The following is a 17,033-nucleotide window of genomic DNA, read 5'->3' as shown; positions in this document are numbered from 1 at the left end:
TTTTTTTGTATAGGTCCACGCATTCATATAGCCCCCATAGAACGGTACCTCCCGATTTTCGGTATTTTGAAGGTTGTGGCCACAATAATCCACCGAAATGGCAGAAATTTGGTACTTAGTCCACGCCTTCATATAGCCCCCATTGATCGGTACCTCACAATTTTCGGTGGTATGAAGGTTGTGGGCACAATAATCCACCGAAATGACTGAAATTTAGTACTTAGTCTTCGTTGGAGGTGAACAGAAATTTGTCGGTATAGATCCACGCCTTCATATAGCCCACATAGGTCGGCACCTCGCGATTTTCGGTAGTTTGAAAGTTGTGGGCAAAATAATCTACCGAAATGGCTGAAATTTGGTTGTTAGTCTTCGTTGGAGGTGAACAACTTTCCCCCAGAAATTTGTCGGTATAGGTCCACGCCTTCGTATAGCCCACATAGGACGGTACCTCGCGATTTTCGGTAGTTTGAAAGTTGTGGGCAAAATAATCTACCGAAATTTGATAGTCAGTCTTCTTTGGAAGTATACAACTTTCTTCCACGCCTTCATATAGACCGGTTAGAATGGTAACTCCCGATTTTCGGTATTTTGAAGGTTGTGAACACAAAAGCCCACCGATATGACTGAAATTTGGCATTTAGTCTTCGTTGGTGGTATTTAACATTCCCTCCTAGATTTGGCGGCATAGGTTCACGCCTTCATATAGCCTCCATAAAACGGTGCCTCCCAATTTTCGGTATTTTGAAGGTTGTGGCCTCAATATTCCACCGACATGGCTAACAGTTGGTGTTTAGTCTTAGTTAGTGGTATTAAAACTTCACCCAGAAATTTTTCGGTATAGCCCTCGTAGAAAGGTACATCCCAATTTTCGGTATTTAGTCTACGTTGGAGCTAAAAACCTTTCCGACTGAAGTTCGTAGCTATAGGTCCACGTTTGGTATATCCCTCATTGAACGGCGCCACCCGATATTCTTAATTCTGAAGGTTGTGACGTCATTTTACGACCGAAAGTCTGAAATTTGTTATATTATCTTCTATGGGGTTATAACATATTCCAGAACAAAATTATCAGTATAGGTCCACGTCTTCCTATATCTCCATAGACGCGTACCTCTGGATTTTCGGTATTTTTTAGGTTTTAGACACATTATCCTACAGAAATATCGGAAATTTTGTATTTAGTCTTCTTTGAGCCTAAAAACTTTCCGCCAGAAATTTGTAGGTATAAATCGACGTTTAGATATAGCCCCCATAGAACTGTACACGCCGAATTTCGGCATTTTTAAGGTTAGCCACTTTGTTTTACCGAAATTGCTGAAATTTGGTATTTAGTCTTCTTCATAAGCGAAAGGAAACAAACTGTTCCATTTTACTTCAAAACAACTGGTGGTGGAGGGTATACTTGTTCTTATGTTATTCTAAAGCTTGTTCTCAATTATATATCTGCAGCGATTTCAAAAAATCGTCTAAAAATATGATAAATAAAAATTGTCACAACATGTTAGCGTTCACAGCCAAACTCTTCACTTTCAAAGGCAGCGCTAAACGTTTGCCATGCAAGCACAACTAAATGGGAAAATCCCCATTGTTGTTGTAAGCAACAAAACAAAATGCATTTGAAAGATGAAAAGTTTGAGCCTTAACCGAAGGCGAAACATGCATGTCACATGGTGGCGGGTATGTGGGTTCGAATCGTCGGCTTTCCTTTTTCAGATGCATTATTGGTCATTAATCTCGATTTCAACGAGAAATTAATTAAAATTTAATACTAAAAATGATCTTCGCTTAAAAAAGGCAATATTTTCAAAAAAAGAAAACTTTAAAATCACTGTATGCGTTAGGAGTTTATGCTAACTTATTGACAACCACTCACATATGTCTGGGTTATCTGTTAAGATCATAAGGCTAAAGCTAACCCATTTAAAGAGGTTGGTAAAAATGTCCATAACTAGTATAAGTGTTATCAATTACAATATGGGCATAAGTTTGTTTATTAGTCTCATTAAAATTAAAAACTAAATCCTCAGAAAAATACTTTCGGTTGATTTGAAAGTTTTTGAAAAAAAAAAATTATACCTAATTTGTATCTAATATTATTTTCCAAATTTTATTGATCCCATTTAAGTAAAATGACCACAAACGTGACCCATTAACAAGTAGACATTTGTTGATTGAAATAGCCTCAAGTGTCAGCCAAAGAAAAAGATTATTGTTTCACTTTCAATCGTCTGGAAAACTTTTTCGCCGAATTTATTAATTGATTGTCATTATGATTGACATTCTAATAAATCACCATTTCGTGTTAAATGATAAAGTTATGGCTTTTACGTGGCCTTTTGCCGCCTGAAAAGTTTTGACATTTATGGGTAATTATCTGGTATTTTACACTTGTAAAATGAACACGCAGCATTAGTTTATGAAGATTGACAAGGCGGGATATTAAGAGGAAAGTTTGCCCAAAAGGATTTTAATATTAACAACAAATTAATATTACATGTTCAGTGAATATACTATTGAAATATGTTATGAAAATTGAAGGTTGAATAAACAAGTAAGTACGTTCAGTCAGCTGTGCCGACGGAGAAATACCCTCAGCCACTGACCAAGAAAAAAACAACAAAACCAAACCAAACACAATAATTATGCCGTATATAAATATATTGATGTTATATCACGAGTTTGCTTTAAAATCTGTAGGTACCGTAACGTGGGCTTATACCAAATCATTGACATATACGAAACATTTTTGGCAACCAAACTTCATCATAAAGGACTCAAAATATTAAATTATGTTAAAATAAGTTTGAAAGAAATTTTTTAAAAAGTTTTAGAGTTATCTTGCACAATATCCGACAGGGTTTTGAAGCTTTTGGGCCATTATCTTAGGAAGTATTGACTTACTCCGCAACAAAATGTACCATTGCAAATGAGGCCGCTCCAACAATCTACTGAAAAAGAGTCAAAACGATGCGAGAGGAGCTCCTAAACTTCACTTTTTTTGTGTGGGCGGTACCCGAATTTCGTGTGGGCGGTACCCGAAGGAGTGGACCGATATAGTCTATATTTCCATCCCATACTGGACTGGATGAAATAATACGATGCGCAAAGCCTGCATCAATCAAAAACTCCCTGCGAGGATTATCTTGCGGATTTGCCATTTTGGTTGGTGCCGTCAGGGTTTCTTGGAGATTTTAGGCCAATATCTCAGGAATTATTGACTTACTCCGGCAAAAAATTGTACCGTCGTAAAAAAAACTTACGGAAAAAAATTTCAAAACGATCCGTGAGGAGCTCTTAAACTTCACTTTATCCGAATTTTGTGTGGGAGGTACTCGAAGGAGTGGGCCGATACAATCCATATTCCAACCTGATACATGACTGGATGAAATAATACGATGTGCAAAGCCTGCACCAATCAGAAATTCCCTGCGAGAATTATCTGGCGGATTTGCCATTTTGGTTGGTGCCGTCAGGGTTTCTTGGAGCTTTTATTGTACCGTCATAAAAGGAGCCGCAAGGAAAACTTACTGAAAACAACTGCAAAACCAACCGAGAGGAGCCCTGAAACTTCACTTTATTCGAATTTTGTGTGGGAGGTACCCCAAGGAGTGGACAGACATAGTTCATATTCGAACCCTTCGAGAGTTATCGTTCAGACCATTTTACAGAAAAATTTTGAACTTTTGTGGGGGAGGTACCAGAAGGAGTGTACCGATATGGCCCATCTTCGAACTTAATATAAGTTTGGACAAAATATTACGATACCCAAAATTTGGTTCGAATCGGTCGAACTGTTCGAGAGTTATCGTGCGCACAAGCCAGACAGACAGACATTTTTCGTATCAAAGTGTATATGACGAAAAGTCAAAAAAATTTAACATTTATTCAGCCAAAGTTTGTACTTTTATAATTCGCGAAATATTGCAGTGTACCACGAAATATGACCATAGTTGAATCAAACGAAGTGTTTTTAATCAAAGCTCAAAAATGTGGCTAAAAAAGTTAATTTGCGTGGAAGCTATGACCGCGTAAATGAATAAAAATAGGTAAAAACACGTTGAAGCAAGCGAGTTTTTTTACGTTGTTATTCGATAAGCGGTTAAACCGTATAAATTACGGATATATGTCCAAAGTAAAAGTAGAAAAATACAAAATGAAGATTACACCTCTAACGTATCACATTTCAAAATCTCCACTACATACACCTTTTATGGATGCTGACATTTTGAAGCCAGATTTTAGGTGTTTTTTGTATTTTTAATCTATTTGCGACGCGCATTCGGGTATTTCAGAATACTTATTATAGTATCAAAGTACTCGCGATTACGCATAATTTGATATGTATATGGACTATGTAGCCCAGACAGCATCACAGTAATCCACTGCTAAATATTTATTTTCAATATCCTTTTGATTGTGCTGGGACCCCAAGATATTTTAGTTTTTTGACGGCCCGGATCATATAAATCATAGATCGTGAAAATCCATCCACTAGAACGGCGAAAACAGCAACTGCAAAAACCAAAAAATGTGCGTAAAATGTTTTTGAAAATATCGCGGATTAATTCGCATTTTATGTGGATCGTTTCCTTTTCAATGAAGAAACTAACACATCACACGCGTTTTTGCGAAGACAGTGGTTTAAAAAATTTAGTGGCATGGAAGCTTTATCCGATTTATCCCAAAAATAGTGTGTGATGCTACATCCACGGTTCTTGATTGATTTTAACGAAATAGGTTTAGATCGATGTATTTTTTCATGTATGATATTATTCTCCACATTAAGAAACGCATTTCCTGCGTGACATGATACAACTCACTTTTTACTTCACTTTCACTATTCAAAAGAAAATGTAATTTTCGGGTTTTCCCGGACTTGTTGGATGAAATAAATTGAACAATGCACACCTATATATACTACGTATGTTTTCAATGTTTTAATGAAAGGCACTTTAAGTGGGCTTATTTATGATGGTTTTGTGTATATATGATTTAAAAACAAGCAAGAACGGCGTCAAATTCGGCCCAGCCGAACTTCTTATTCCCTCTACCACGAGTGGTATAGATGTAAAACTGAACAGATAGTTTCCTTTCGTTATGAAGAAGACTAAATACAAAATTCCGGCAATTTCGGCTACGTGTCAAAATACCGAAATTCGAGAGGTACCGTTCGATGGCCGCTATATGAAGGCGTAGACTTGTACGGACAAAATTAGGGGGAACAATTTTATACGACCAACGAAAACTAAATAACAAATTTCAGCCATTTCGGTGCAATATTGAAGCCACAACCTTTAAAATACCGAAAATCGGGATGTAAGTTCTATCGGGGCAATATGAAGTCGTAAGCGTATACCTACAAATTTCAGATGGAAAGTTCTGCACCCCCAACAAAAATTAAATACCAAATTTTAGCCATTTCGGTGAATTATTGTGTCCATAACCATCAAAATACCGAAAAGTGTGGACCTATACCGAAATAATAAGTGGTAAAAGTTGAATACCCCCAACGAAGATTTAATACCAAATTTCAGCCATTTCGATGGATTATTGTGACCATAACCTTGAAAATTGGGAAAATCAGAAGGTACCCTTCTATGGGGGATATATTAAGACGTAGATCTGTACCGACACATTTCTGAGGAAAAGTTTTGTACCACCAACCAAGACTTAATAAAAATTTTCAGCCATTTCGGGGGAATATTGAGGCCACAACCTTCAAAATACCGAAAATCGGGAGGTACCAACAAATTCCATATGAGAGCTTTATGCCCCGAATGAAGACTAAATGCCAAATTTCAGGCATTTCGGAGTAATATTGAAGCCACAACCTTCAAAATACCGAAAATCGGGAAGTACCTTTCTATGGGGGCTATATAAAGGCGTGAACCTATACCGACACATTTCATATGGAAAGTTTTATACCCCAAAATGAAAACTAAATAGAAAAATTTCGGTCATTTCGGTGGAATAGTGAGACCACAACCTTCAAAATGCCGAAAATCGGGACGTACCGTCCTATGGGGGCCATATGAAGGCGTGGACCTATAGCGACTAATTTCATATGAAAAGTTTTATACCGCAAATGAAGATTAAATGCCAAATTTAAGCCATTTCGGAGGAATATTAAGGCAACAACCTTTAAAATACCGAAAATCGGGAGGTATCAACAAATTCCATATGAGAGCTTTATGTCCCGAGTGAAGACTAAATGAGAAATTTCAGGCATTTCGGAGGAATATTGACGCCACAACCTTCAAAATACCGAAAATCGGGAAGTACCGTTCTATGGGGGCTATATGAAGGCGTGGACCTATACCGACACATTTCATATGGAAAGTTTTATACCCCAAAATGAAAACTAAATAGAAAAATTTCGGTCATTTCGGTGGAGTAGTGGGACCACAACCTTCAAAATGCCGAAAATCGGGACGTACCGTTCTATTGGGGCCATATGAAGGCGTGGACCTATAGCGACTAATTTCATATGGAAAGTTTTATACCGCAAATGAAGATTAAATGCCAAATTTAAGCCATTTCGGAGGAATATTCAGGCACTTTCAAAATACCGAAAATTGGGAGGTACCGTCCTATGGGGGCTACATAAAAGCGTGGGCCTATACCGACAAATTTCATATGGAAAGTTTTATACTTCAAATGAAGCCTAAATACCAAATTTAAACCATTTCAGAGGAATATTGAGATCACAACCTTCAAGATACCGAAAATCTGGAGGTACCGTCCTATGGGGGCTATATGAAGGCGTGGACCTATTCAAACAAATTTTATATGAAAAGTTTTATACCGCAAACGAATATTGAGGCCACAACCTTCGAAATGCAAAAACCGGGAGCCACCGTTCTATGGGGGTTATATGAAGGCGTGGACCTATACCGCCAAATTTCATATTCCCTAAATCAGACCAAATACCAAATTTCAGCCATTTCAAAGGAATATTGAGGCCACAACCTTCAAAATACCGAAAATTGGGAGGTACCGTTCTATAGAGGCTATATGAAGGCCTGGACCTATACCGACAAATTTCATATGGAAACTTTTATACTCCAAATGAAGACTAAGCCTTCAAAATACAGAAAATTGGGAGGTACCGTTCTATATAGGCTATATGGAAAGTTTTATACTCCAAATGAAGGCTAAATACCAAATTTAAACCATTTGGGAAGATTATGGAGGCCACAACCTTCAAAATACCGAAAATCGGGAGGTACCGTCCTATGTGGGCTAAATGTTTGGGGGAAAGTTGTCTACCTCCAACGAAGACTAAGTGCAAATTTCAGACATTTAGGTTGGTTATTGTGGCCACAACCTTCACAATACCAAAAATCGGGAGGTACGGTTCTATGGTGGCTATATGAAGGCGTGACCTATACCGACAACTTTCCGGGGAAATTATTCCAGCGAAGACTAACTACCAAATTTTAGTTATTTCGGTGGATTATTGTGGCCACAACCTTCAAAATACCGAAATCGGGAGGTACCGTTCTATAGAGGCTATATAAAGGAGTGGGCCTATACCGACAAATTTCATATGGAAAGTTTTATACTCCAAATGAAGGCTAAATATAAATACCAAACTTTAGGCATTTCGAAGGAATATTGAGGCCACAACCTTCAAAGTACCGAAAATCGGGAGGTACCGTTCTATGGGGGCTATATGAAGGCGTGGACCTATACTGACAAATTTCATATGGAAAGTTTTATACCCTTAATTAAGATTAGTACCAAATTTTAGCCATTTCGGAGGAATACTGAGGCCACAACCTTCAAAATACCGAAAATCGGGAGGTACCGTTCTATAGAGGCTATATGAAGGCGTGGGTCTATACCGACAAATTTCATATGGAAAGTGTTATACTCCAAATGAAGGCTATATACCAAATTTAAACGATTTGGGAAGAATATTGAGGCCACAACTTTCAAATAACGAAAAACGGGGATACCGATATAAAGGGGCAACATTAAGGCGTGGACCTATGTATACCGACAAATTTCGTATAAAATGTTTTATACCCCGAATGAAGACTAAACACCAAATTTCAGCCATTTCGGTGTGATAATTAATCTAAAACCTTTAAAATACCGAAAATCGGGTGGTATCCTTCTATGGGGGCTATATCAAACCGTGGACCGATATAGCCCATTAGCACTACCATACGTCCTCCGAAATGTCGCAGTCATGAAAAATGTCTCTGTCTTAATAAACTGATACATATTAAAAAAAACATTGCCAATATCTATATGAGGTCGGACAGTCTGCCCAGATGACTTTAAGTTTGCGGTCAACATATATTATTATAACTTGAAATACAAAAGAAACTCAAATCATAATAATGAAAAGTCTATTAAGTTTATTTTCAAAAGTAGTCTTACTGGCCGCCCTGTTATATACTTTAAACATTACGGTTTTAGATAGATCGACAACTGTTATACCTGCATGGGATAAAATAAATTCAATTATGATTGTATGTAGACATTTTCCCTACATTGTTCTGCATTCAATCCCTAATAAGACGTGAGTCGATCTGACACGTGACATGTCATCACGTATTTGTTAATAAAATATTTCAACAAAAAACTCAATGATTATCGACTTGATATAAAATTGAATTTCTTTATTGGCCCTTAAGTGGTACTTAGAAAAGGAATATATAAAGGGAACCCCTTATTATTTTCATAATCATTTATGACAACTTTGTAGACCTTTCTAACAATGAACACCACACAGTACTTAAATTCATGTATTTTGCTTTGTAGAAAATTGATTTTGATTTCATATTCAATAACATTATTACAAGAGGCCAATTTCAATATGCAAGTGGCCGGCAACCACTCGTACATCGTAACCAAATCAAAATAAATTAGGTTTGAGTTGTTTTAATGCATTACCATCACCGTCACAATCACATACAAAGATATGCTCCCCTCTCAACCTATAGATGGTCATAGTAACACTATCCTCTTCATCGTCATCATCATCATCACAACCGAATGCTGAATAGCTGGTTTCAACACGTACTGCTGTGGAAAAAAATAAACCACTCAGCAAAAGTCCCTAAGGTTATACGGTTGGAATGAGTAATATTAAAAAGGTCTACGTGTTCCTGTCCATGTTCGTTGAATATCGTAATAGACCATTGAGTGGTTATACTGTGTACAAGGAAGCTTTTTTCCTCCTTGACAGGGGAGCCATAATAATATTGTATTAATTCAATTTACTGTTACGAATTTCGAGGGCAGTGTGATTTTTTTCTTGAAATAAATTTATGTTAAGTGAAGTGAAGAGGTAATTTAAAAGGATGTTGCACCCGTGTATACCAACAAAAATTGTGCAAGACTTAGTTGATCATGTACCAAAGCTAACAAAGCAAGCATACATCCAAGATGGTCTATATCGGCCTACTCCTTCTGATATCTCCCCCACAAAAGTTCAAAATTTGTTGGGCTGATCTTTTTGAACTTTTTACTGAAGGTAGTCTTTGCAATCCAGATTAAAAATACTTAATTTGTATACCCTCCACCTTAATACCAGAATGATAACACTGTGCCACAAAATTCATTTTTTTTCTAGCGTTAATTTCGTAAATATCACCAAAGCAGGAGTTACTCCCATCATTGTATTATTTTGGACCACGCCAAATCGTGCATGTGAGAGCCCTAACCTATCCTAACTACGTAATATAAGTTAAAAGTCCGATCAGGATTTTCTATATTTTTCAAATATATATTTAGCACAAATATTTGAAAAAAAATTAATATGGAGCGCACAACATCTTATGTATGAATTCATAACGCAAAACCACCAATAAGATATTTATAGTGTCCAATCACAACGACAATCTGGATAAGAAATGTAAAATATGGCCTTACGAGTAAACCCTATGTCAAAAATAAGGGCTGATAAGAATATTATGGTTACAGATTTCTTTTATTTAGAGACTCATAGTGAAATTTGATTGGGAACATTTCTTTTTTTAACTGTATCACCAAAAAGTTAAGGATTTTGTTAGATTTTGATCCAGCATGGAATTATGTGAAATTAACAGTCCAAAATGAAAGCAAGTAATTTCATCCTAAAATATAAAAATTTGTAATCTAATTTTCTTAAGGAAATAGTATACGTAGATACATGGTTTATTCTGAAACGGAAACATAGTGAAATTTTGTTCAGAATTTTTCTTCTTTTGACACTTTTCACCTAGAAAAAAGTTGCATATTACTTTCATGTATCAACTCGAAAAAAGATGGACAAATTTTTCATCAAAAAAATGCATTCCATTGTTTTCAGCAACATTGATACTGATATTTTCATGATATATAATGTAAATAGACATTTCATTTCCTTTGGGAACCCACAGTGAAATTTAACGTAGAATATTTTTGTGTTTGACGTCATCTCTCTAAAATTGTGTTTTATGGGACAGTTTTGAATAAACTCCGACTCTAATTTTTTTTAATTTTTAGAGATACCTGGTGATAAGATAAGATTTACAGATTTGGTGTATTGTGTGACCTAGAGTGACAAATTTCATATGGAATTTTATACCGCAAATGAAACTAAGTACCAAATTTCAGCCATTTCAGTGCATTATTGAGGCGACAACCTTAAAAATGTATCGGGATGTATCGTTCTATGGGGGCTATATGAAGGAGTGGACCTATACCGACATTTAGAGGAGAAAGTTGAATACCCCCAACGAAGACTAAATACCAAATTTTAGTCATTTCGGTGGATTATTGTGGCCATAAACTTCAAATTACCGAAAATCGGGAGGTACCGTTCTATGGGGATGAAGGCGTGGACCTATACCGACAGATTTCATATGGAAAATTTTATACCCCAAAAAAGACTAAATACCAAATTTCAGTCATTTCGGTGGAATATTGAGGCCACAACCTTCAAAATACCGCAAATCGGAGGGTACCGTTCTAGAGGGGCCATATGAAGGCGTAGGCCTATTCCGACAAAATTCTGGAGAAAATTTGTATACCCCCAACGAAGACTAAGTACCAAATCAGCCATTTCGGTGTGATAATGAAGCTAAAATCTTCAAAATCGGGTGGTACCGTTCTATGGGTGCTATATCAAAACGTGAACCGATATAGCCCATTTGCTGAGCCATATCGGTTCACGTTTTTATAGAGCCGTCATAGAACTGTACCTCCCGACCTTCGGTATTTTGTAGGTTGTAGCCTCTATACCCAACCCTTAAATTTGGTATTTAGTCTTCGTTAGGGGTATATAATACTCTACAAGAGAAATATCAGTATAGGTTTACGTTTTGATATAGCCTTCTTAGAACGGTACCTCCCGATTTTCGGAATTTTGAAGGTTGTGGCCTAAATATCCCACCGAAATGGCTGAAATTTGGCACTTAGTCTTAGTTGGGGGTCCACAACTTTTCACTAGAAATTTGTCCGTATAGGTCCACCTCTTCATATAGCCCCACTAAAAAGGTGCCAACCGATTTTCGGTATTTTGAACGTTTCACGCCATTATTAAATGGCTAAACTTTGGTATTTAGTCTTCGTTGGGGGTATAAAACTTGGTATAAGTCCACGCTTTCTTATAGCCCCCATAGAAGGGTACATCCCGATTTTTGGTATTTTGATTGTGGTGGCCTCAATATCTCACCGAAATGGCTAAACTTTGGTATTAAGTCTTCATTGAGGGTATAACACTTTTCCACAGAAATTGTTCGGTATAGGTCCACGTCTTCATATAGCCCCATAGAACGGTCCCTCTCGATTTTCGGTATTTAAAAGGTTGTTTCCTCAACATCCAACCGAAATGGCTGAAATTTGGCACTTAGTCTTCGTTGAGGATATTAAACTTTCCACTTGAAATTTGTCGGTATAGGTCCCCGCCGTCATATAGCCCTAAGAAAGTGGACCCTCCCGATTTTGGGTATTTTGAAAGTTGTGACCTTAAAATCCCACCGAAATGGCTAAAATTTGTTACTTACTTTTCCACGGGGATAAAACATATTCCATTAGAGAATTATTAGATAGGCCCACTGTTCATATAACCCCCAATAGTACCGTACCTCCCGATTTTCGGTATGTGGAAGGTTGTGCTCCCAATATCCCACCGAAATGGCTGACATTTTGTATTTAGTCTTCGTTGGGGGTATAAAACTTTCCACGATAAATTTGCCGGTATAGGTCCACGTCTTCATATAGACCCTAATATATAGACCCGATTTTTAAAATTTTTAGCTATCAGAGCCAAAGGCGTGGCTTTTTAAAAGATTTTTTCGAGGCACTATCAGGCCTAAATGCGTGGATTTTAAAAAGAATTTTTTCGAGGCACTATCAGAGCCAAGGTCGTGGAATTTTAAATGAATTTTTTTCGAGGCACTATCAGAACCAAGGCGTGGATTTTTAAAATATTCTTTTTTGAGGAACTATCAGAGCCAAAGTCATGGATTTTTAAAAGAATTTTTTGAGGAACCATCAGAGCCGAGGCGTGGCTTTTTAAAAGATTTTTTTCGAGGCACTATCAGACCCAAAGGCATGGATTTTTAGAAGAATTTTTTCGAGGCACTACAGAGCCAAAGGCTTGGATTTTTAAAATAAATTTCGAGGCACTATCAGACCCAAAGGCATGGATTTTTAAAAGAATTTTTTGAGGAACCATCAGAGCCGAGGCGTGGCTTTTTAAAAGAATTTTTTCGAGGCACTATCAGACCCAAAGGCATGGATTTTTAGAAGAATTTTTTTTCGAGGCACTACAGAGCCAAAGTCGTGGATTTTTAAAATAAATTTCGAGGCACTATCAGACCCAAAGCCATGGATTTTTAGAAGAATTTTTTCGAGGCACTACAGAGCCAAAGGCGTGGATTTTTAAAATAAATTTCGAGGCACTGTCAGAGCCAAATCCGTACATTTTTAAAATAATTTTTTCGAGGCACTATCGGAGCCAATGACATAGATTTTTAAAATATTTTTTTCGAGGCATTATCGGAGCCAATGACATAGATTTTTAAAAGATTTTTTTCAAGGTACTATCAGAACCAAAGGCTTGGATTTTTAAAAGATTTTATCGAGGTACTATCAGAGCCAAAGGCGTGGATTTTTAAAAGAATTTTTTCAAGGCCCTATCAGAGCCAAGGCGAGGATTTTTAAAAGAGTTTTTACGAGGCACTATCAAAGCCAAAGGCCTGGATTTTTAAATATTTTCTTCGAGGCACTATCAGAGCCGAAGGCAGAATTTTCGGGGCACTATCAGAGCCAAATGCGTGGATTTTTAAAAGAATTTTTCGAGGCATTGTCAGAGCCAAAGACGCAGATTCTTAAAATGAATTTTTCGAGGCACTATCTGAGCTAAAGGCGTGGATTTTTAAAAAGAACTTTTTCGAGGCACTATCAGAGCCAAAGGCGTGGATTTTTAAAAAAAAAATTTTCGAGGCACTATAAGAGGCGAAATCGTGACTTGTTAGCCTTTTCTTCCTTGTTTTTAATAACTTTTTATATTTGGTTCTAATATTCTCTCTCTCTCTTTCATTCTGTTATCATTACAGATACATTTACGTTTGTCACGCCCCCATGGCACGAACATGGTGTACAATGCCGAGGGTAAAACGTTTTACCATTTACATCACATTTGCTGCCTTTTTACATCAAAGTACAAGGATATTTGATCGCAGCTATGAACCCCTCACGATTGAGTGGAATGGCCAAATGGTGGAAGTTTGTCACATTGGCAATGCACGCTGGGTACAAGAAATTGTGGGCGAAGATTATTACTACACATTTTTCTTTGTGTTTCGAGTCCTCTTCGTCCATCTGCTGCCGTGCATTATATTAGTCACTCTCAATATTTTACTCTTGCGGGCAATGCGACAAGCCAAAGAGCGAAGAAAATTGCTAATCAGTGAAAATCGCAAAAAGGAATGTAAGAAGCTGAGGGAGAGTAATTGTACCACGCTGATGTTAATTGTCGTTGTCACCGTCTTCCTTACTACGGAGATACCTATAGCTGTGGTGACGGTCATGCATATCGTTTCATCGCTAACGAATAATTTTCTAGACTATGAAGTTGCCAATATTTTTATTACCTTTACGAATTTCTTTTTGGTTGCAAGTTATCCAATAAATTTCGGTATTTACTGTGGTATGTCACGACAATTTCGTGAAACATTCAAGGAACTATTCCTGGGACGTATGGTGGAGCCACATTCACGTTACTCAATTGTTAATGGACCACGCAGCTGTAGCAATACCAATGAAACTGTGCTCTAGTAAAGGTTTTTGTTAATGCCGTTTCGTAAAAGTTGGCAACGACGGAGACGGCATTCCAGTTACTGTAGCAGTATTACGGAAGTGGCAGTGGGTGCAGGAGCGGGTGGTAATGGTGGTGCTGGTGGTAAATATGCCAGTACCAGTTTAAGTGGTCGTAGCGGAAATACAACCATCACCTCCAGCGGCGGAAGTGTTTCCTATGCTGTTAGTCGCAGTAGTGTGAGTAACATTGAAAATCTAGGCCCAACAACAAACCAGGTAAGTGGTACTGGAGTTGGTGCTACTGCTGCTGCTGTTGCTGCAACTAGACGTTGCAGTGAACAACCACAACAACATTTTGTTGTAATGGATATTATCAACGAGGATAAAGTAGAAGTTTAAAAAGCATAAACTGTGTTTTCCTTTGTCTGTATTTCCGTTCCCTTACCAAACCATATAATATAAAAATTGGTATAAAAAGTCGGTGCCCAACGTAAGTTCAGTAAATTTTAATAAATTTCTAAAAAGAAGAGATAAATGTTACTACTCGATAAGATCTAGCCTAGCCTAGTCTAGTTGTTGTTATTATTATTAAGTTGTAGATTTTTATATGACATACCAATTTAATTGTTTACATTTTATTATTATTCACAATAAATATAAGACGTGTGTGTGTGTGTGAACAATACAGAATACGAATTTAATAATTTTTAGAAATAATAATTATGTAACTCTTTCTTAACTTAAGTCGAGATATTTGCAAACCACTTAAATCTAAAAAAAATATTAATTTAAAATTGTTCATTTGCCACATCTTTAAGTGTTCCCGCAGTGAGAGCGATAATATTTAATTGGGAAATACTGCCTTATTTTAGAGAAACATATCGATCCCTAGAATTGTGAATTCCGGAGAGACTTTTTATTGTTAGATATTAATATTTCTAGCAAGATGAACCTATCGTTGTATTAGAATAATGGTGGCACCAATAGGTGCAATTTAAAAAAACACCAAGCGCATGACTGAATCTTATATCGCATAGAAACGAAGAACGACATCGTTGGTGAATTTTGAAACTTTCTACAAAATTTAATTTTTAAGTTTTCGGCGTAATGTATGGCAGTACAGATATTATGTCAGACTACTAACTAAAAATTCCCATGTTCATATTCCAGCAAAGGATAACAAATATGGGTTTCAAATACTTATAAAAAAATCTTACAATCCCCACCAGTTAAAATCTATCCCAAGCCACCTGACATTCTCGGAGTCTCTGTCCCAAAAGACCAGTAGTAGGAAATAGGTCCACATAGAAGTAAATTAAGTAAAACAATTAAAAAAGGGTTATATGTTCAACAGAGCCGAACTTTTTATGTCCTCCACCATAACAAATTATGAACTTAAATGAAATAAATAGGAAGTTTCCCTAGTTGCCAATAACATCAAATTTGGACCGAAAATGTAATGGAAAACTTCCAAATACATGAAATCGGTCGGTGTGGTTATATGTGGGCTATCCCATGTCCATAATTTAAGGTTGAGATGTTGATTTTTTTACCACTGTAATCCCCAAATAATAGGCCCCAGTAATAGCTAATTCGGTCGGAGGGGTATAAAAATTGTCAACATGAGACGAAAACATCGAAAACATAGACCCGCGTGACTTCAGGTATTTTGAATTTATTGTCGACTTTTTTCTGTGGCTGTAATTTTGGTTCCCAGTAATCCAAAAACGTCTGCACCAAAAACGGTGGAAAAATGCCAAGACATAACGGTACCTCCCGATTTTCGGTATTTTGAAGGTTGTGGCCACAATAATCCATCGAAATGGCTGAAACTTGGAGTTTAGTCTTCGTTGGGGGTATAAAACTTCCCCACAGAGACTTGTCGCCCCCATAAAACGGTATCTCCCTATTTCCGATATTTTTAAGATTGCGGCCTCAATATTCCACCGAAATGGCTGAAATTTGATATTTGCTCTTCATTTGGAGTATTAAATGTTCCATATAGCCACCATAGAAAGGTACCTCCTGATTTTCGGAATTTTGAAGGTTGTGGCTACAGCAACCCTCCGGAATAGCTGAAATTTGGTATTTAGTCTTTGTTGGAGGTAAAAGACTTTCTGACTCAAATTCGTCGGTATAGGTCCACGTTTCGATGTATCCCCCATAGAACAGTGCCCCCCGATGTTCGCAATTCTGAAGGTAGTGACGTCAATATCCCAACGAAAAACTTAAATTTCTTATTTAGTCTTCCATGGGGCTATCAAATATTCCAAAAGATAATTATCAGTATAGATCCGCGGGTTCCCCCATAGAAACATACCTCTTGATTTTCGGTATTTTGAAAGTTTTACCGAAATTTGATATTCATTCTTCATTGAGTCTAAAAACTTTCCGTCAGAAATGTGTAGATATAAATCGAGGTTCGGAAAAAAATGTAGCCAAATACGCAAAATGCCGAAAATCGGAAGGTACCGTTATATTGGGCCTACACGAAAACGGGGACCTACATATATTGACAATTTTTGGTGGAGAACACTAGAATAATTGTTCCACAAACATCCCGGAAGGGACAAGGGAGACTTCTCTCACAAGAGGAGACCCCTTGTGACCACTAAGAACCTCCAAATTTCCACAAACATCCCGGAAGGGACAAGGGAGACTTCTCACACAAGAGGAGACCCCTTGTGACCACTAAGAACCAAAAATCGGAGATACCGTTCTATGGGGTTATGCCAAAACGTGGATTTTTGGTGAAGAAGTGTTGTGATCGTTAAAAAATGTGGCTAAAC

At 37.2% G+C, this 17,033-nt stretch overlaps 1 protein-coding gene across 1 annotated transcript in view; it reads left to right on the top strand.

Annotated features, from left to right (window-relative positions):
- The window catches only part of SPR (G protein-coupled sex peptide receptor), a 313,996-nt gene extending 299,718 nt beyond the window's left edge, over nt 1-14,278 (top strand). Inside the window, exon 6 of the mRNA XM_073973337.1 lies at nt 13,542-14,278. Coding sequence (XP_073829438.1) covers nt 13,542-14,262 — 721 coding nt within the window. The 3' untranslated portion in view covers nt 14,263-14,278. The remainder of the gene's footprint in view (nt 1-13,541) is intronic.
- Nucleotides 14,279-17,033: the final 2,755 nt, after the last annotated feature.

The sequence above is a fragment of the Musca autumnalis genome, unplaced genomic scaffold (assembly GCF_047663935.1).
Source record: "Musca autumnalis isolate F117 unplaced genomic scaffold, ASM4766393v1 scaffold_3, whole genome shotgun sequence".
In the NCBI taxonomy this organism is placed as follows: Eukaryota; Metazoa; Arthropoda; class Insecta; order Diptera; family Muscidae; genus Musca; species Musca autumnalis.
The sequence above is the reverse complement of the archived record's forward strand: the minus strand, read 5'-3'. Positions and strand labels throughout refer to the sequence as shown.